This window comes from Squalius cephalus (assembly GCF_949319135.1).
Source record: "Squalius cephalus genome assembly, chromosome: 25".
NCBI classification, from domain to species: Eukaryota; Metazoa; Chordata; class Actinopteri; order Cypriniformes; family Leuciscidae; genus Squalius; species Squalius cephalus.
In genome coordinates this window covers 857,620-879,249 of record NC_137146.1, presented here as the reverse complement: position 1 = coordinate 879,249, position 21,630 = coordinate 857,620, and the positions used below count along the sequence as shown (strand labels likewise).

At 40.6% G+C, this 21,630-nt stretch overlaps 1 protein-coding gene across 3 annotated transcripts in view; it reads right to left on the bottom strand.

The window, feature by feature from the left end:
* Positions 1–21,630, bottom strand: part of epb41l3a (erythrocyte membrane protein band 4.1-like 3a) — a 67,342-nt gene that overhangs the window by 26,805 nt on the left and 18,907 nt on the right. For all 3 annotated transcript variants that reach the window (XM_079862472.1, XM_079862474.1, XM_079862473.1), the window contains exons 7-12: positions 20,676–20,894; positions 13,447–13,534; positions 9,923–10,075; positions 4,247–4,344; positions 3,985–4,160; positions 1,540–1,599 (exon numbers count right to left, since the gene is read on the bottom strand). In XM_079862472.1, coding sequence (XP_079718598.1) covers positions 1,540–1,599; positions 3,985–4,160; positions 4,247–4,344; positions 9,923–10,075; positions 13,447–13,534; positions 20,676–20,894 — 794 coding nt within the window. The remainder of the gene's footprint in view (positions 1–1,539; positions 1,600–3,984; positions 4,161–4,246; positions 4,345–9,922; positions 10,076–13,446; positions 13,535–20,675; positions 20,895–21,630) is intronic.

Here is a 21,630-nt window from a genome sequence, read left to right as displayed (position 1 = left end):
ATTTGCATCAATTTAGTCAGATACATTACCTCCAAAAACTCATTTAAAGTCATTATTGAGTTGAAAATGAGATGAGAAAAGCTCTGAATGTACTACAAAAAAGTAGATTTAGAAAGAAATATTGATTCAACATAGAATTTATTACACATAAACTTTTAAGGCTCCAATGTGGCATAGAAGTGGCATTTTGACTGTTTAATGCCGCTCAGAAAATAAATGATTCACTAAATATCAGGGCTGTCAACCGATTAATCGCGATTAATCGCATCCAAAATAAAAGTTTGTGTTTACATAATATATGTCTGTGTATGGAGTATAATTATTTTCTATATATAAATACACACACATGCATATATATTTAAGAAAAATGTGTTATTTATATATAAAATATTTATATATAAAATAAATTATATATAATATAAATATATATACACAGTATATACATGCAAATATTTCTTAAATATATACATGCATGTGTGTGTATTTATATATAGAAAATAATTATACACAGTACACACACATATATTATGTAAAAACAAACTTTTATTTTGGATGCGATTAATCGCGATTAATCATTTGACAGCCGTAATATATATGAAACTTAAACCGCCAGTATCTTCCGGCAAGTCACTGTCTAAATGAGTGAGTCATTGAATCATTCATTCAACCAATTCATTCAAACGGCTGATTCATTCAGGAACAAAGCAAGTGACCATCTTAATGAATGATTCACTGAATCAGTGACTCACTCGATTCGTTAGAGTCACTGCAGACTCATCCAGTAATGAAACACCGCCGTGTGTCGCTCGGAGACTCAACGGTTCTGCTGTGGCTTTTTTCGGGACTATTTTTATAAATATAAAACAGACAATATTGTGTCTAAAATGTAACAACATTAACTTATTGTTTATTGAACTGTTGTATAAAATCAGTTTCACATTTGCAACCATGCAGATATTTGGGGAAAAGGCACTCTTGCTTGTGTGATACTGCTAAACTACATCATCTGATATAAATATAACCCATTTTCCCTCATTTCTTGAATTTTAGTGGCATTTTAACAGCACTCAAATAAAAATCTAAATCTAAATAATCTTTTTCAACTATAGTGGGACTATGGAGCATTTCCTTGGCACAGTTCTTATAGTTTGCACATTGACAATAAAGTTGAATCTAATTTAATATAAGTACAGCTCAGGGAAAATAAATGAAATGTTTTTGGCCCTTTTAACATCTAAAACTTTGCAAAGGCATTTTTTATTTCTACATGTTTCCAAAAGAGATGATTGTAAGGTGTCTATGAGTTGATCTCGATGGATGGACGCAGCCAGAGCAATGTGCAAGATCATCACAGCCTCTGAAGCACAAGCCCGTCAGCGCATGCAAACACACACACGCGTGATCACGGGAGATCAAACACACACACGCGTGATCACGGGAGATCAAACACACACACGCGTGATCAAACAAGCATACGGAGCGTCGTCTGTGTCTACAAGCGTCTCGTTCTGAGGGTTTGATACAGAGAAACGTCTCTACCTGTTGGTCTAGTGCCATTTACATTGACTGTCGCTGTGTTGACTGGTGTACTCCGCTGAGCTGAGGAGATTCACACACACACACACACACACGCACACACACACACACACACCAGCGTCTGAGCAAGCACAGTATCACAGACACTAGGGTCAATGGACAAATATCTGGTCTTTAATAATGTTCTCAAAACGTTAGCACAAAACCTGTATTATGGAATGTTTTGTCCTGAAATATTTTGAAAACGTTTTTTTTTAACTGTTTCTGGAAGTTTTCGGAATGTTCAGAAAAAAACAGTTTTTTGAACATTTCGGAATGTTCATTTAAAAGTAACGTTGCCATGATGATTGAAGAATGATAAAATGGAATGTTTGTTTTTGGAAATGGATTATTATTATTTTTTTTAGCATTTAAAAAACGGCGTTTTGAATATTCAGAGAAGATCCAGAAATAATGTTTTTATCTCAACTTAATGGGAACGCTAACAAAGCGTTTTTAGAACAGATTTTTTTATCAGCTTGGACTGTTCTTCATCATGTTTGTGTTTTAAGCATTTTAACTTAATGGGCCCTATTTTAACGATCTGAAACGCAAGTTTCAGAGTAACTTTGTGGGCAGGTCTCGGCGCTGTTGCCATTATACCGGTGGGATAAATGACTCTTGCACCCGACGCAAATCTAAAATGTGTTGGTCTGAAGTCGCTTCATTACTCATAGGTGTGGTTTGGGCGTAACGTGAAATAAACCAATCAGAGCGTCATCTCACATTCCCTTTAAGAGCAGGCGCGCTTGTTCCATGGCGGATTGCTATTATAACGGCGGATTTGCCAGGAGCGGTTCACAGCCGAGGAGACCGGCATTCTCGTCAGGGCCGTAAAACACAGAGAAGTGACATTGGGGATGGAGAAACACACCCAGATTAGCTTCGGTTAAACAGGCGTATGATAATTTGGGTAAATGTGTAAGCTAGATTTATGCCTATTCTTTCACATCTTCATGGACACAACAATGATTTCCCTCGTGTGGTAATATTGTTCCTTGTAATAATGTATGATTTGCAAAAATGAATGATTTAGCTGCGTCTGTGTAGATGAGAGAAGCAAAGTGTGTGTGTGTTGTGCACAGGCTACATTATGGCCAAGCATGCGCCCTTAAAATAGCCTCTGAATAACATGCGCCACTGACTTTAGACGAGGTTTCTCCTGGTCAGTGGCGGAATTGTTTTCTGAAACTGCAAAATAGCACCAGGGAACGTTTGCGCCGGAACACGCCTCCTCTTTTCCCTGAACCGCCCCCAGGAGCGCAAGTTCATTCCCTAATTTACCGACGTGCGTCTGTGGAGGGAAAAGTCCGCTGTGCGCTGTACAAAGTCAGTTGCGCTGGGTGCGAGATAGGGCCCTCTATCTTCAGTCATTTTGCTTCTTCTCCAGTAAATGTATGTTGATTTAATAATGTTTATATATTTGTGCTGGAAAACAAGAAAGAAACACTGAGGAAGAGCATCATTATGTAGTTAACGAGTTTGTTCTAACTTTTTGAATAACTGTTTTAATTTTCCTTGCTTTTATTTTGTGATTATTTTTATTCTTTTCTATGTAAAGCACTTTGAATTGCCAGTGTATGAAATGTGCTATATAAATAAACTTGCCTTGTCTTTCCTAACTGCTAGTTGTGTATTATAACCACCTTAATTAGAAACCGATCATGATGATGTTTAAAGTGATGATTATGTAATTCTATCAGGCGTTTCACGAGAGAAGACTCTCTACACTGAACACAAGTTTGTCTTCGTTTACACCATGAATCACGTGTTCATCTTTAAGGAATGTGCTTTATTCTGCAACTCAACAGAAACTTTCCAGTTAAAGCAGAGTCTGAGGATCTGATATTACAGGTTAATGACAGCGAGACCCAGTCCTGTTAATGGAGGAGAGAATAAAGAGAAGAAGAGACGCCGCAGAAGAAGACGAGAGCTGATGGTGACACTGAGATGCGGAGAGACAACAGCAGACACACACACTCCACACACACTCGATGATGAGATGAGGATCACGACACACACACCTCAGTCAGTTCATATCACAATAACTTTACATAGCATCACTTTAATAAACAACTTATATTATATACAGTTTTTACTATTACAAATACAATTTAAAATAGATAGACAGATAGACAGACAGACAGACAGACAGACAGATAGATAGATAGACAGATAGACAGACAGACAGACAGATAGATAGATAGATAGATAGATAGATAGATAGATAGATAGATAGATAGATAGACAGACAGACAGACAGATAGATAGATAGATAGATAGATAGATAGATGATAGATAGATAGATAAATAGATAGATAGATAGATAGATAGATAGATAGATAGATAGATAGATAGATAGATAGATAGATAGATAGATAGATAGATAGATAGATAAAGCAAACACACCTCCATCTAGACTGCGGGACATGGTGTAGCGTTTGCTGGTGGAGCGCTCGAAGAACGGCGCGGGTCTGACGATCTGGGAACTGGCCCGTCGGGTCTGAGCTTGAGTTCTGCCGCTGTAGCGAAACTTGGACCCGAGCGTGAGGAACTTCTTCGGTGGAGTCTCTGGAGAAACCAGCCTGTCGAGATCAAACCATGATTCCCTACAGGTCCGAACGCAACAAGCAAACAGGAACAACAGGAACATCCACAGATCGACGCTCACCTGAAGAACGTGTGATGCTCCACACACACCTTCCACAGTCTCTTAGCCGCTCTGTGGTTGGGGAGTTTAAAGCCGATTGTGCTCTCAAACTGCTCAAACTGAAGACCAAAACACACACATCGTCAGAACACTTCATAATGACAGGTGTGTTCCACTCGACCGTAAGTGGACTTCACAGGGTATTCCGCCAGATTAAAGGGATAGTTCACCCAAAAATGAAAATTAGCCCATGATTTACTCTCCCTCAACTCATCCTAGTTGTATATGACATTCTTCTTTCAGACGAACACAGAGTTATATTAAAATATGTCCAGGCTCTTCCCAGCTTTATAATGGCAGTGAATTGCCGTATTGTTTTGAAGTCCATCAACGTGCATCTATCCATCATAAAAGTCCATCTATCCATCATAAAAGTGCATCTATCCATCATAAAAGTCCATCTGTCCATCATAAAAGTCCATCTGTCCATCATAAAAGTCCATCTGTCCATCATAAAAGTCCATCTGTCCATCATAAAAGTCCATCATAAAAGTCCATCTATCCATCATAAAAGTGCATCTATCCATCATAAAAGTGCATCTATCCATCATAAAAGTGCATCTGTCCATCATAAAAGTGCATCTGTCCATCATAAAAGTGCATCTGTCCATCATAAAAGTCCATCATAAAAGTCCATCTATCCATCATAAAAGTGCATCTATCCATCATAAAAGTGCATCTGTCCATCATAAAAGTCCATCTGTCCATCATAAAAGTCCATCATAAAAGTCCATCTATCCATCATAAAAGTGCATCTATCCATCATAAAAGTGCATCTGTCCATCATAAAAGTCCATCTGTCCATCATAAAAGTCCATCTATCCATCATAAAAGTGCATCTATCCATCATAAAAGTCCATCTGTCCATCATAAAAGTCCATCTGTCCATCATAAAAGTCCATCATAAAAGTCCATCTATCCATCATAAAAGTGCATCTATCCATCATAAAAGTGCATCTATCCATCATAAAAGTGCATCTGTCCATCATAAAAGTCCATCTGTCCATCATAAAAGTCCATCTGTCCATCATAAAAGTGCATCTATCCATCATAAAAGTGCATCTATCCATCATAAAAGTGCATCTGTCCATCATAAAAGTCCATCTGTCCATCATAAAAGTCCATCTGTCCATCATAAAAGTGCATCTATCCATCATAAAAGTCCATCTGTCCATCATAAAAGTCCATCTGTCCATCATAAAAGTGCATCTATCCATCATAAAAGTGCATCTATCCATCATAAAAGTCCATCTGTCCATCATAAAAGTCCATCATAAAAGTCCATCTATCCATCATAAAAGTGCATCTATCCATCATAAAAGTGCATCTATCCATCATAAAAGTGCATCTGTCCATCATAAAAGTGCATCTGTCCATCATAAAAGTGCATCTGTCCATCATAAAAGTCCATCATAAAAGTCCATCTATCCATCATAAAAGTGCATCTATCCATCATAAAAGTCCATCTGTCCATCATAAAAGTCCATCTGTCCATCATAAAAGTCCATCATAAAAGTCCATCTATCCATCATAAAAGTGCATCTATCCATCATAAAAGTGCATCTGTCCATCATAAAAGTGCATCATAAAAGTGCATCTGTCCATCATAAAAGTCCATCATAAAAGTCCATCTATCCATCATAAAAGTGCATCTATCCATCATAAAAGTGCATCTGTCCATCATAAAAGTCCATCTGTCCATCATAAAAGTCCATCATAAAAGTCCATCTATCCATCATAAAAGTGCATCTATCCATCATAAAAGTGCATCTGTCCATCATAAAAGTCCATCTGTCCATCATAAAAGTCCATCTATCCATCATAAAAGTGCATCTATCCATCATAAAAGTCCATCTGTCCATCATAAAAGTCCATCTGTCCATCATAAAAGTCCATCATAAAAGTCCATCTATCCATCATAAAAGTGCATCTATCCATCATAAAAGTGCATCTATCCATCATAAAAGTGCATCTGTCCATCATAAAAGTCCATCTGTCCATCATAAAAGTCCATCTGTCCATCATAAAAGTGCATCTATCCATCATAAAAGTGCATCTATCCATCATAAAAGTGCATCTGTCCATCATAAAAGTCCATCTGTCCATCATAAAAGTCCATCTGTCCATCATAAAAGTGCATCTATCCATCATAAAAGTCCATCTGTCCATCATAAAAGTCCATCTGTCCATCATAAAAGTGCATCTATCCATCATAAAAGTGCATCTATCCATCATAAAAGTCCATCTGTCCATCATAAAAGTCCATCTATCCATCATAAAAGTGCATCTATCCATCATAAAAGTGCATCTATCCATCATAAAAGTGCATCTGTCCATCATAAAAGTCCATCTGTCCATCATAAAAGTCCATCTGTCCATCATAAAAGTCCATCATAAAAGTCCATCTATCCATCATAAAAGTGCATCTATCCATCATAAAAGTGCATCTATCCATCATAAAAGTGCATCTGTCCATCATAAAAGTCCATCTGTCCATCATAAAAGTCCATCTGTCCATCATAAAAGTCCATCATAAAAGTCCATCTATCCATCATAAAAGTGCATCTATCCATCATAAAAGTGCATCTATCCATCATAAAAGTGCATCTGTCCATCATAAAAGTCCATCTGTCCATCATAAAAGTCCATCTGTCCATCATAAAAGTCCATCATAAAAGTCCATCTATCCATCATAAAAGTGCATCTATCCATCATAAAAGTGCATCTGTCCATCATAAAAGTACATCTATCCATGATAAAAGTGCATCTGTCCATCATAAAAGTGCATCTGTCTGTCCATCATAAAAGTCCATCTATCCATCATAAAAGTCCATCTGTCCATCATAAAAGTCCATCATAAAAGTCCATCTATCCATCATAAAAGTGCATCTGTCCATCATAAAAGTGCATCTGTCCATCATAAAAGTACATATATCCATCATAAAAGTGCATCTATCCATCATAAAAGTCCATCTGTCCATCATAAAAGTCCATCTGTCCATCATAAAAGTCCATCATAAAAGTGCATCTATCCATCATAAAAGTCCATCTGTCCATCATAAAAGTGCATCTATCCATCATAAAAGTGCATCTATCCATCATAAAAGTCCATCTGTCCATCATAAAAGTACATATATCCATCATAAAAGTACATATATCCATCATAAAAGTCCATCTGTCCATCAAAAGTCCATCTATCATCATAAAAGTGCATCTGTCCATCATAAAAGTACATCTATCCATCATAAAAGTGCATCTGTCCATCATAAAAGTGCATCTGTCTGTCCATCATAAAAGTCCATCTATCCATCATAAAAGTCCATCTGTCCATCATAAAAGTCCATCATAAAAGTCCATCTATCCATCATAAAAGTGCATCTGTCCATCATAAAAGTACATATATCCATCATAAAAGTGCATCTATCCATCATAAAAGTACATCTGTCCATCATAAAAGTCCATCTGTCCATCATAAAAGTGCATCTATCCATCATAAAAGTGCATCTATCCATCATAAAAGTCCATCTGTCCATCATAAAAGTGCATCTATCCATCATAAAAGTGCATTTATCCATCATAAAAGTCCATCTGTCCATCATAAAAGTACATATATCCATCATAAAAGTACATATATCCATCATAAAAGTCCATCTGTCCATCAAAAATCCATCTATCCATCATAAAAGTGCATCTGTCCATCATAAAAGTACATATATCCATCATAAAAGTGCATCTATCCATCCATCATAAAAGTGCATCTATCCATGATAAAAGTCCATCTATCCATCATAAAAGTGCATCTATCCATCATAAAAGTGCATCTATCCATCATAAAAGTGCATCTATCCGTCATAAAAGTGCATCTGTCCATCATAAAAGTGCATCTGTCCATCATAAAAGTGCATCTATCCATCATAAAAGTACATATATCCATCATAAAAGTGCATCTATCCATCCATCATAAAAGTGCATCTATCCATCATAAAAGTGCATCTATCATCATAAAAGTGCATCTGTCCATCATAAAAGCGCATCTATTCATCATAAAAGTGCATCTGTCCATCATAAAAGTCCATCTGTCCATCATAAAAGTGCATCTATCCATCATAAAAGTGCATCTATCCATCATAAAAGTCCATCTGTCCATCATAAAAGTGCATCTATCCATCATAAAAGTGCATCTATCCATCATAAAAGTCCATCTATCCATCATAAAAGTGCATCTATCCATCATAAAAGTGCATCTATCCATCATAAAAGTCCATCTGTCCATCATAAAAGTCCATCTGTCCATCATAAAAGTGCATAAAAGTGCATCTGTCCATCATAAAAGTGCATCTATCCATCATAAAAGTGCATCTGTCCATCATAAAAGTGCATCTATACATCATAAAAGTCCATCTGTCCATCATAAAAGTGCATCTGTCCATCATAAAAGTCCATCTATCCATCATAAAAGTGCATCTATCCATCATAAAAGTGCATCTGTCCATCATAAAAGTGCATAAAAGTGCATCTATCCATCATAAAAGTGCATCTATCCATCATAAAAGTGCATCTGTCCATCATAAAAGTGCATAAAAGTGCATCTATCCATCATAAAAGTGCATCTGTCCATCATAAAAGTGCATCTGTCCATCATAAAAGTGCATCTATCCATCATAAAAGTCCATCTGTCCATCATAAAAGTGCATCTGTCCATCATAAAAGTGCATCTATACATCATAAAAGTGCATCTGTCCATCATAAAAGTGCATCTATCATCATAAAAGTCCATCTATCCATCATAAAAGTGCATCTATCCATCATAAAAGTGCATCTGTCCATCATAAAAGTGCATCTATCATCATAAAAGTCCATCTATCCATCATAAAAGTGCATCTATCCATCATAAAAGTGCATCTGTCCATCATAAAAGTGCATCTATCCATCATAAAAGTGCATCTGTCCATCATAAAAGTGCATCTATCATCATAAAAGTGCATCTGTCCATCATAAAAGTCCATCTATCCATCATAAAAGTGCATCTATCCATCATAAAAGTGCATCTGTCCATCATAAAAGTGCATAAAAGTGCATCTATCCATCATAAAAGTCTATCTATCATTGTTGCCTTTCTTTGATGGCGTTGCAGGGCGTCCAAATGAGCGATTATTGTCAGCCAAGTTCACTTCAACTGATACACTGCAAAAATGTTTTTCTCACTTAGTATTTTTGTCTTGTTTCCAGTTCAAAAATAAAAAAATTCTTAAATCAAAATGCGTTTACTAGATGAGTAAAATGCCATATTATTTCTTGTTTTCCGGGGGAATTAATCAAAAGTGAGTTTTTGCTTAAAACAAGCTAAATTATCTATAATTCAAACAGAAACAAGATTATTTTTCTCACTCCATTGGCAGATAATATTGCTTGTTTTAAGCAAAAACTCACTTCATTTTGATTAATTCCACTTGAAAACAAGACCTAATACCTTATGGCATTTTACTCATCTAGTAAATGCATCTCGATTTAAATTGTTTTTTATATTTGAACTGGAAACAAGACAAAAATCCTAAGCAAGAAAAGCATTTTGTGCAGTTTCCGTGTGTGATGTAACGCACCTCATCAGAAGCGTCAGCAGAACGGATGACCTCTCACCTCTCCTGGACGGATCTTGATGTAGAAGTTATTGCGTTTGTAGGAGATCTTGAGGACTTTGGGCCAGGCGAAGCGGTTGATGCGGAGTCTGTCTCGATAGATGAGGAGTCCAGACGAACACACGCCCAACATGATCTCCACCCCCTCAGAATCCTGGCACACCATTGGATCAGAGAGGTGCCAATCATCATCACACACTCACGCACAAACAAATGCCAATGATTCTCCAATTCATGAGTGGAAGCCAAACAGATCTATCTATCTATCTATCTATCTATCTATCCATGCCAGAACTACTGAAGAGCATCAGCAGAACAGATGTGAGAACTTGAGCTCGGTTCAGCAGAACGAGACACTCGAGCTCATCTAGATCATCGATGAACCCGTTTGCTCACTCACTCACTTCCTAAGGAAATACATTTGAATACGTCACATTGCACAAGAATCAAGAGGGATTGTGGGGAAAATGGCACAATTCACATCTCTAGTGGGTATTTTGATCAGGTCTACTGTAGGAAACCGGGTCAGAACCATGACGAAGCTTCCCGAAACTCGCTCAGAGGAAAACTGATCAGAGATCAACGTGGTCTCAGACGTTTCTCCTAAAATTCTTTAGGAAAGAGACGCGAATTCTTCAAAGTTTTCAGTAGTTGAGGAGCAGCTCAGATCATTTGATGAGAAATTAAGTTAATCTCTGACTTTTTACCTTGGCAAATCTTGAGACATTATTGAGATTATTGAGGTGTTTTTCTCAGGAGAAGAATAATTTAAATGCATAAGTGACTGGGAGTAATAATTGAGATCATAAAGGGAATATTCATCCAAAAATGATCATTCTGGCATCATTTACTTTCCCTCATGTCGTTCAATGCTTTTTTAATTTAAGGCGAGACACTACAGGTGAATAGGGTTACATTTATAGCAGATATCACCATGAAACTTTCCCAGTTGATTCCCTACATTAAGATGAGAAAAAAATGTATTACAAGTTTTCTGTAATTTAATGTTTAAATATGCAAATTAGGCAATATCTAATTAAATATGCGCTAATTTGCATATATAAAAAAAAACACGAAATCTGAGTATTGGATAAAGCCAGGTTAAAAATTTTTTTTTCATTGTGTTCACATATTAGATGGGAAAAAATTACAGAGGGATTTATGGATATCTACTTTTGTTATCCTGTAAATCAGAATATACTGTCAATAGCCTAAAATGATTTTCACCATGTTTTTTGGAATAAAATGTGATATAAATCAGGCTAGGAATAATATATTTACAAATCTCTCTGTAAATGTCTTCATAATATAACTAGGCACAAGACTGGAGAGTTTGGTGTATATCGGTGCGACTGAAGTGGAGATTGCGGAGAGAAAAGTCATTTTGAGAAAACGGGCTTTAAATCAGCCAATGAGATTGCGCATTCAGCCCTTTTACTTTCACGATTGGCTGCTGATAAAAAGGAAATGACCATATTTGGATCCGACAGGATTGTACAGGAGAGAGAGAGAGCTTTCCAGCGGTGTGTGTGATGACAGGGAGCCGGGAGCGATCGCGGAGTGTTGATTTACAACGACAACTTTTGTTGAGTTTAGGAGAAATCTACAGACGCGAACAGACACAGTGTAGAAAAATAAAGACCTAAATGTGTATTTCAGACTTTTTTCACCACAAGTCTGAAAGAAGACCAGTAAACAAAACCCGATGTTTTTGCCTGCCGTGTCTCGCCTTAACGCAGATATTTTGAGAAATGAAGTGTTGTTTAGTCCCAGCGTTCTTCAAAATATCAGCATTAAAGTAGGGTTATTATTGTGAACTAAAACATCTCTGATCATTAAAATGAAGCTTAAACTGTCTGCATTCGGGTAAATGATGACAGAATGATATTTCCGTCTGAACTCTCCCTTTAAAGATCTCTCATGTGTGGTTTCTCCGTCCTGGATCCCCAGGCGCTCCCGGTGAACGGGTTCGGCTCGCCGTGAGCTTCGGCGGTGGCGGATGAGCATGAGAAGAGGAGCAGGTTCTCGACAAACGCACATGGAGAATCTGAAGGTAACAGTCTTTGCTAAGACAATGATTCGGTTCATGGTCATGCACAAAGACACACACACACACACACACACACAGAGACACACACATATACACCAATGCATCTTACCTCTCCTTTAGCTGGAGAAAAGCAGTGAAAGAATCGTCCTATCAACTAGATCATCCGTAAGAGGGGAAGAAGAGAAGAGCGGCTGATCTAACCGAGCGTCAGCGGTCTGTCTGTTTAATAATCACTACATGAGGTGATGGATGATATGAAGCATCATCTGGGTATGAATATCGGCAGAAGAGCTTCAGGTTCACCGAACCCATATTAAAGAAAACAAGCGTATTCAAACAGCCTCAACGAGGAAATATACAGATGCTTTATCAGCAAAATCCATATATAAGCTGATCAATCACCTAATCAACAGTAAATTGATGCTAAAACAACTTTAATGCATCATCTGATCTGGGAAATTTTACATGTAAGTTCATACTTTTCCAATAATTGTAATGAAATATGGGTAACACTATATGATACGGTTGCATCTGTTAACATTAGTTAAGTAACATGAACCAACAATACTTTTAATCTCAGTTCATGTTAATTTTAACATTTAAATATATATATATATATATTAGTGCTGGGCAACGATTAATCACGATTTAATCGCATCCAAAAAAAAAGTTTGTGTTTACATAATAAATGTGTGTGTACTATGTATAATTATTTTATATAAATACACACATATGCATATATATATATATATATATATATATATATATATATATATACTGTATATATAAAATAAATATTTGCATATATATATTGTATATTATTTTTTATACATAATTTATATTATATATAAATACAATTATTTTATATATAAATAAATAAAAAAATCTTAAATATATACATGCATATGTGTGTGTATTTATATATACAAAATAATTATACACAGTGCACACACATATATTATGTAAACACAAACTTTTATTTTGGATGCGATTAATCGTTGCCCAGCACTAATATATATATATATATATATATATATATATATTTATATATATATAAACTCCTGAAGGTTTCAAAGAAAACGACCGATTCAAGATTCTGCCAATATTCAGAATAGATTCTTAAGCGTTTATAAATAATCCTCTGCTATCTTGACATTATGAACTGTCTGTCATGTGTGGTTGTCAATATCTGGTTTGTGTCGATTGTGACCCAGAACGACCCGGCCCGAATCAGAGTCACACTGAACATCTGACAGATCGACCGACACCAGAAACAATGACAACGATAAACACTGAACACAACACACTGAATCATGTGTGTGTGTGTGTGTGTGTGTGTGAGTGTGTGTGTGTGTGCTGAAGATACAGACACATTTACATGCAAAATCACTTCAATCAACAACAAAAATCTCCATCAATCATGTGTGTGTGTGTGTGTGCGTGTGTGTGTGTGTGTGTGTGTGTTTCACGTGTACCTTTGCATGATGAAGGTCGACTCCATACATGGACAGTTTCTTTACATTCTCCAGAAAATGCATCTCAGCTTCGGCCGGCGTCATTCCTCTGAGAGACACACAAACACAATCGCACTGCATCATGGGAAACATATTTGCACTGAAATCATATATCAGCACAAATTAATTAAGCTTGAAATCGTTCACAAGGCGTTTAACTTCCTCACCCTAACCGTGACTATTAAGGCATCAGGACCTGAAGTTATTAACACTTTGAAGTCAAACATGTTTTTCTGTAGAATATTGATTGACACTGTTATTGAACTGAACTAAATAATCAACATAGAAATGTCCAGTTTTTTTTAATTAAGGAAACATTCCATTACCATTGTATCATTCTTCAATCATTATGTAAACGTTATTTCATTCCAAATCAAGTATACTTAATAGGGCTGGGTAAAAAATATAGATTTCTCGATTTTTTAATCGATTCTCATTTTTACGAAACGATATTGATTCTCAAATCCCAAGACTCGATTAGTCATCCTGTTTCCAGTTGATGAATGAATGGAAGATTGTAGTGCGCATCCCATCCAATAACTCACAATAATCTTTGTGCTTTGTTACTATTGATATGAAACAAAGTCTCAGATTTCAAATTACGTCCATTTTCTTACGAAATTCAAAAACATAAATAGCGTTTTGTCGCTGTGGCGTGAGATCGCTCTGGCTCAGCTCTAGAGAAGCACATGATCTTCTCCTCCGCCTTAATAACACCAGTTACAGCGCGAAATAAACATGAATGAGCGTCTGAAAGTGTGTTAAAAGGTAGAGGACAACTTAAAGGGGGGGTGAAATGCTCATTTTCACTCAATCTCCTGTTAATCTTGAGTACCTATAGAGTAATATTGCATCCTTCATATCTCCAAAAAGTCTTTTGTTTTATTAAATTTTTAACAGAAAGATAGGCTGTACCGAGTCTTTCCGGAAAAAGCGGCTGGAGGCGGGCCCTGTGGGCGAAGCTTAGCTGTGCTAACGCGCCGAGCTAGTGACAACACACAGAGACATTTGTTCAACAAACAGTTTTACTCACCGTCCGGTTCCAACGCACGACCGCGAACCTTTATCATTGTGACTGATCGATCCTTAAGCATTAGACGATCTGCAAATCCGTCGATATGGGCTTTGTTTATAAAACAATCATCGTCGAAATGCAGGGAACAAACAGTCTAACAGTTACACAACTCCGTTTATGCTCAGGAAAACAAACTCCATCCACGGGTTCCTTAACGCCGGGTTCTTTGGGAATCTGTGCAGGGTTGTCTTGCCCTGGCAACCAAAAACCCACTTCTTTGGTGACACTGGCTTCCCAAGAGCCGGGCAGGGCGCTTTGATGGCGAACTGCTTTCACTCTCTTGCTCTGGTCTACGAGTGCGCGCGCGGCCGCGATCTTACCGGAGAAGTGCCCTTAGGACCCATATAAGGAAATTCCGCCCTATCTTACGTAAGACAGAGCCATACTCGAAAAAAACTTTCCGAAACTTGTGACAAACCGGAAGGAGTATTTTTGGAACAAAAATACTCCTTCAAACGTACAACTTAGTTTTTGAAACTTTGTCCATGTTTAGCATGGGAATCCAACTCTTTACCAGTGTAAAAAATTCAGTATGCATGAAATAGCATTTCACCCCCCCTTTAAAAAAATAAGTTGTTTGACCCTAGCCAACGTTGAATGAATGTTCTATAAACGTTACTGGAAGATCGTTTGTTCATAACTTTGAGAAGGTTCGACTCTAGACTCGGTTAGCCGGAGGACGAATGTTTGACTCTAGACTCGGTTAGCCGGAGGACGAATGTTTGACTCTAGACTCGGTTAGCCGGAGGACGAATGTTTGACTCTAGACTCGGTTAGCCGGAGGACGAATGTTTGACTCTAGACTCGGTTAGCCGGAGGACGAATGTTCGACTCTAGACTCGGTTAGCCGGAGGACGAATGTTTGACTCTAGACTCGGTTAGCCGGAGGACGAATGTTCGACTCTAGACTCGGTTAGCAGGAGGACGAATGTTCGACTCTAGACTCGGTTAGCAGGAGGACGAGTGTTGGACTCTAGACTCGGTTAGCCGGAGGACGAATGTTCGACTCTAGACTCGGTTAGTCGGAGGACGAATGTTTGACTCTAGACTCGGTTAGCCGGAGGACGAATGTTTGACTCTAGACTCGGTTAGCAGGAGGACGAATGTTTGACTCTAGACTCGGTTAGCAGGAGGACGAATGTTCGACTCTAGACTCGGTTAGCAGGAGGACGAGTGTTGGACTCTAGACTCGGTTAGCCGGAGGACGAGTGTTCGACTCTAGACTCGGTTAGTCGGAGGACGAATGTTTGACTCTAGACTCGGTTAGCCGGAGGACGAATGTTTGACTCTAGACTCGGTTAGCCGGAGGACGAATGTTTGACTCTAGACTCGGTTAGCCGGAGGACGAATGTTTGACTCTAGACTCGGTTAGCCGGAGGACGAATGTTTGACTCTAGACTCGGTTAGCCGGAGGACGAATGTTTGACTCTAGCCTCGGTTAGCCGGAGGACGAATGTTCGACTCTAGACTCGGTTAGCCGGAGGACGAATGTTTGACTCTAGACTCGGTTAGCCGGAGGACGAATGTTCGACTCTAGACTCGGTTAGCAGGAGGACGAGTGTTCGACTCTAGACTCGGTTAGCAGGAGGACGAATGTTTGACTCTAGACTCGGTTAGCCGGAGGACGAATGTTTGACTCTAGACTCGGTTAGCCGGAGGACGAATGTTTGACTCTAGCCTCGGTTAGTCGGAGGACGAATGTTTGACTCTAGACTCGGTTAGCCGGAGGACGAATGTTGGACTCTAGACTCGGTTAGCCGGAGGACGAATGTTCGACTCTAGACTCGGTTAGTCGGAGGACGAGTGTTTGACTCTAGACTCGGTTAGCCGGAGGACGAGTGTTTGACTCTAGACTCGGTTAGCCGGAGGACGAATGTTCGACTCTAGCCTCGGTTAGCCGGAGGACGAATGTTCGACTCTAGACTCGGTTAGCCGGAGGACGAATGTTTGACTCTAGACTCGGTTAGCCGGAGGACGAATGTTTGACTCTAGACTCGGTTAGCCGGAGGACGAGTGTTGGACTCTAGACTCGGTTAGCCGGAGGACGAATGTTTGACTCTAGACTCGGTTAGCAGGAGGACGAATGTTTGACTCTAGACTCGGTTAGCCGGAGGACGAATGTTCGACTCTAGACTCGGTTAGCCGGAGGACGAATGTTTGACTCTAGACTCGGTTAGCTGGAGGACGAATGTTCGACTCTAGACTCGGTTAGCCGGAGGACGAATGTTCGACTCTAGACTCGGTTAGCCGGAGGACGAGTGTTGGACTCTAGACTCGGTTAGCCGGAGGACGAATGTTTGACTCTAGACTCGGTTAGCAGGAGGACGAATGTTTGACTCTAGACTCGGTTAGCCGGAGGACGAGTGTTTGACTCTAGACTCGGTTAGCCGGAGGACGAATGTTTGACTCTAGACTCGGTTAGCAGGAGGACGAATGTTTGACTCTAGACTCGGTTAGCAGGAGGACGAATGTTTGACTCTAGACTCGGTTAGCAGGAGGACGAATGTTCGACTCTAGACTCGGTTAGCAGGAGGACGAATGTTTGACTCTAGACTCGGTTAGCCGGAGGACGAATGTTTGACTCTAGACTCGGTTAGCAGGAGGACGAATGTTTGACTCTAGACTCGGTTAGCAGGAGGACGAATGTTTGACTCTAGACTCGGTTAGCCGGAGGACGAATGTTTGACTCTAGACTCGGTTAGCAGGAGGACGAATGTTTGACTCTAGACTCGGTTAGCCGGAGGACGAGTGTTTGACTCTAGACTCGGTTAGCAGGAGGACGAATGTTTGACTCTAGACTCGGTTAGCAGGAGGACGAATGTTTGACTCTAGACTCGGTTAGCCGGAGGACGAGTGTTTGACTCTAGACTCGGTTAGCAGGAGGACGAATGTTTGACTCTAGACTCGGTTAGCCGGAGGACGAATGTTTGACTCTAGACTCGGTTAGCAGGAGGACGAATGTTTGACTCTAGACTCGGTTAGCCGGAGGACGAGTGTTTGACTCTAGACTCGGTTAGCCGGAGGACGAATGTTTGACTCTAGACTCGGTTAGCAGGAGGACGAGTGTTGGACTCTAGACTCGGTTAGCCGGAGGACGAATGTTTGACTCTAGACTCGGTTAGCCGGAGGACGAGTGTTTGACTCTAGACTCGGTTAGCCGGAGGACGAGTGTTCGACTCTAGACTCGGTTAGCCGGAGGACGAATGTTTGACTCTAGACTCGGTTAGCCGGAGGACGAATGTTTGACTCTAGCCTCGGTTAGTCGGAGGACGAATGTTTGACTCTAGACTCGGTTAGTCGGAGGACAAATGTTTGACTCTAGACTCGGTTAGTCGGAGGACGAATGTTCGACTCTAGACTCGGTTAGCCGGAGGACGAATGTTCGACTCTAGACTCGGTTAGCCGGAGGACGAATGTTCGACTCTAGACTCGGTTAGCCGGAGGACGAATGTTCGACTCTAGACTCGGTTAGCCGGAGGACGAATGTTCGACTCTAGACTCGGTTAGCCGGAGGACGAATGTTCGACTCTAGACTCGGTTAGTCGGAGGACGAATGTTTGACTCTAGACTCGGTTAGCCGGAGGACGAATGTTTGACTCTAGACTCGGTTAGCCGGAGGACGAATGTTCGACTCTAGACTCGGTTAGCCGGAGGACGAATGTTCGACTCTAGACTCGGTTAGCCGGAGGACGAATGTTCGACTCTAGACTCGGTTAGCCGGAGGACGAATGTTCGACTCTAGACTCGGTTAGCCGGAGGACGAATGTTCGACTCTAGACTCGGTTAGTCGGAGGACGAATGTTTGACTCTAGACTCGGTTAGTCGGAGGACGAATGTTTGACTCTAGACTCGGTTAGCCGGAGGACGAATGTTTGACTCTAGACTCGGTTAGCCGGAGGACGAATGTTGGACTCCAGACTCGGTTAGCCGGAGGACGAATGTTCGACTCTAGACTCGGTTAGCCGGAGGACGAGTGTTTGACTCTAGACTCGGTTAGCCGGAGGACGAATGTTCGACTCTAGACTCGGTTAGCAGGAGGACGAATGTTCGACTCTAGACTCGGTTAGCCGGAGGACGAATGTTTGACTCTAGACTCGGTTAGCCGGAGGACGAATGTTTGACTCTAGACTCGGTTAGTCGGAGGACGAATGTTTGACTCTAGACTCGGTTAGTCGGAGGACGAATGTTTGACTCTAGACTCGGTTAGCCGGAGGACGAATGTTTGACTCTAGACTCGGTTAGCAGGAGGACGAATGTTTGACTCTAGACTCGGTTAGCAGGAGGACGAATGTTTGACTCTAGACTCGGTTAGCCGGAGGACGAGTGTTCGACTCTAGACTCGGTTAGCCGGAGGACGAATGTTGGACTCTAGACTCGGTTAGCCGGAGGACGAATGTTTGACTCAAGACTCGGTTAGCCGGAGGACGAATGTTGGACTCCAGACTCGGTTAGCCGGAGGACGAATGTTCGACTCTAGACTCGGTTAGCCGGAGGACGAATGTTCGACTCTAGACTCGGTTAGCAGGAGGACGAATGTTCGACTCTAGACTCGGTTAGCCGGAGGACGAATGTTCGACTCTAGACTCGGTTAGTCGGAGGACGAATGTTTGACTCTAGACTCGGTTAGTCGGAGGACAAATGTTTGACTCTAGACTCGGTTAGTCGGAGGACGAATGTTTGACTCTAGACTCGGTTAGTCGGAGGACGAATGTTTGACTCTAGACTCGGTTAGCCGGAGGACGAATGTTCGACTCTAGACTCGGTTAGCCGGAGGACGAATGTTCGACTCTAGACTCGGTTAGCCGGAGGACGAATGTTCGACTCTAGACTCGGTTAGCCGGAGGACGAATGTTCGACTCTAGACTCGGTTAGCCGGAGGACGAATGTTCGACTCTAGACTCGGTTAGCCGGAGGACGAATGTTTGACTCTAGACTCGGTTAGTCGGAGGACGAATGTTTGACTCTAGACTCGGTTAGCCGGAGGACGAATGTTTGACTCTAGACTCGGTTAGCCGGAGGACGAATGTTTGACTCTAGACTCGGTTAGCCGGAGGACGAATGTTCGACTCTAGACTCGGTTAGCCGGAGGACGAATGTTCGACTCTAGACTCGGTTAGTCGGAGGACGAATGTTTGACTCTAGACTCGGTTAGCCGGAGGACGAATGTTTGACTCTAGACTCGGTTAGCCGGAGGACGAATGTTGGACTCTAGACTCGGTTAGCCGGAGGACGAATGTTGGACTCTAGACTCGGTTAGCCGGAGGACGAATGTTTGACTCTAGACTCGGTTAGCCGGAGGACGAATGTTCGACTCTAGACTCGGTTAGCCGGAGGACGAATGTTCGACTCTAGACTCGGTTAGCCGGAGGACGAATGTTGGACTCTAGACTCGGTTAGCCGGAGGACGAATGTTGGACTCTAGACTCGGTTAGTCGGAGGACGAATGTTTGACTCTAGACTCGGTTAGCAGGAGGACGAATGTTTGACTCTAGACTCGGTTAGCCGGAGGACGAATGTTGGACTCTAGACTCGGTTAGCCGGAGGACGAATGTTCGACTCTAGACTCGGTTAGCAGGAGGACGAATGTTTGACTCTAGACTCGGTTAGCCGGAGGACGAATGTTGGACTCTAGACTCGGTTAGCCGGAGGACGAATGTTGGACTCTAGACTCGGTTAGCCGGAGGACGAATGTTTGACTCTAGACTCGGTTAGCCGGAGGACGAATGTTCGACTCTAGACTCGGTTAGCCGGAGGACGAATGTTCGACTCTAGACTCGGTTAGTCGGAGGACGAATGTTTGACTCTAGACTCGGTTAGCCGGAGGACGAATGTTTGACTCTAGACTCGGTTAGCCGGAGGACGAATGTTGGACTCTAGACTCGGTTAGCCGGAGGACGAATGTTGGACTCTAGACTCGGTTAGCCGGAGGACGAATGTTTGACTCTAGACTCGGTTAGCCGGAGGACGAATGTTTGACTCTAGACTCGGTTAGCCGGAGGACGAATGTTGGACTCTAGACTCGGTTAGCCGGAGGACGAATGTTTGACTCTAGACTCGGTTAGCCGGAGGACGAATGTTTGACTCTAGACTCGGTTAGTCGGAGGACGAGCCTCACTTGTAGTTCTTGTGCAGGTCCATGATCTTCTCCTCCATCTCTTTGGTCTGATGAGGCGCGAAGCGAAACTCGCTGACGTACTCGTAGCCGTACTCGTCCGGGTCGTGATCGCCCAGCTCCGACTGAACCGTGTACGAGCCCAGGACCGTGTGTGTGGCGAACGAGCACGGCAGACGACCCGAGATGATGTCATCCCTCAGCTGCAGACACAGGTAATACCTGACGGACAGACGGACTTCGCATTATTATTATTATTATTATTTTCTATTAGATACTCTGACGTTCAAAAGTTTTGGATCGGTAAGATTGTTAATGTTTTAAAAGAAGTCTCTTCTGCTCACCAAGGCTGTGTTTAACTGATTAAAAATACAAACAAAAAAACAGTAATATTGTGAAATATTATTACAATAATATTATTACAACTGTTTTCTATTTTAATATACTTTAAAATATATTTTATTCCTGTGATTTTCAGCATCATTACTCCAGTCTTCAGAGTCACATGATCCTTCAGAAATCACTCTAATATGATGATTTGATGATCAAGAAACATTTACTATTATTATCAGTGTTGAAAACAGTTATTTACATTTTTTTTTTTCAGGATTCTTTGATGAATAGAAAGTTCAAAAGAACAGCATTTATTTGAAAAAGAATCTTTTATAACATTATAAATGTCTTTACTGTCACTTTTGATAAATTTAATTAATCCTTGAAGAATAAAAGTATTGATTTATTTCATTTCTTTCCCCCAAAAAATAAAATAAAAATTCTTACTGACTTTTGAACGGTAGTGTTTAATGTTACAAAAGCTTTATATTTCAGATAAAGGCTGCTTTTTATTTCTATTCATCAAATAATCCTGAAATAAAACTGTTTTCAACACTGATAATAATCATAAATGAGCATCAAATCCTCATATTAGAGTGATTTGTGAAGGATCATGTGACACTGA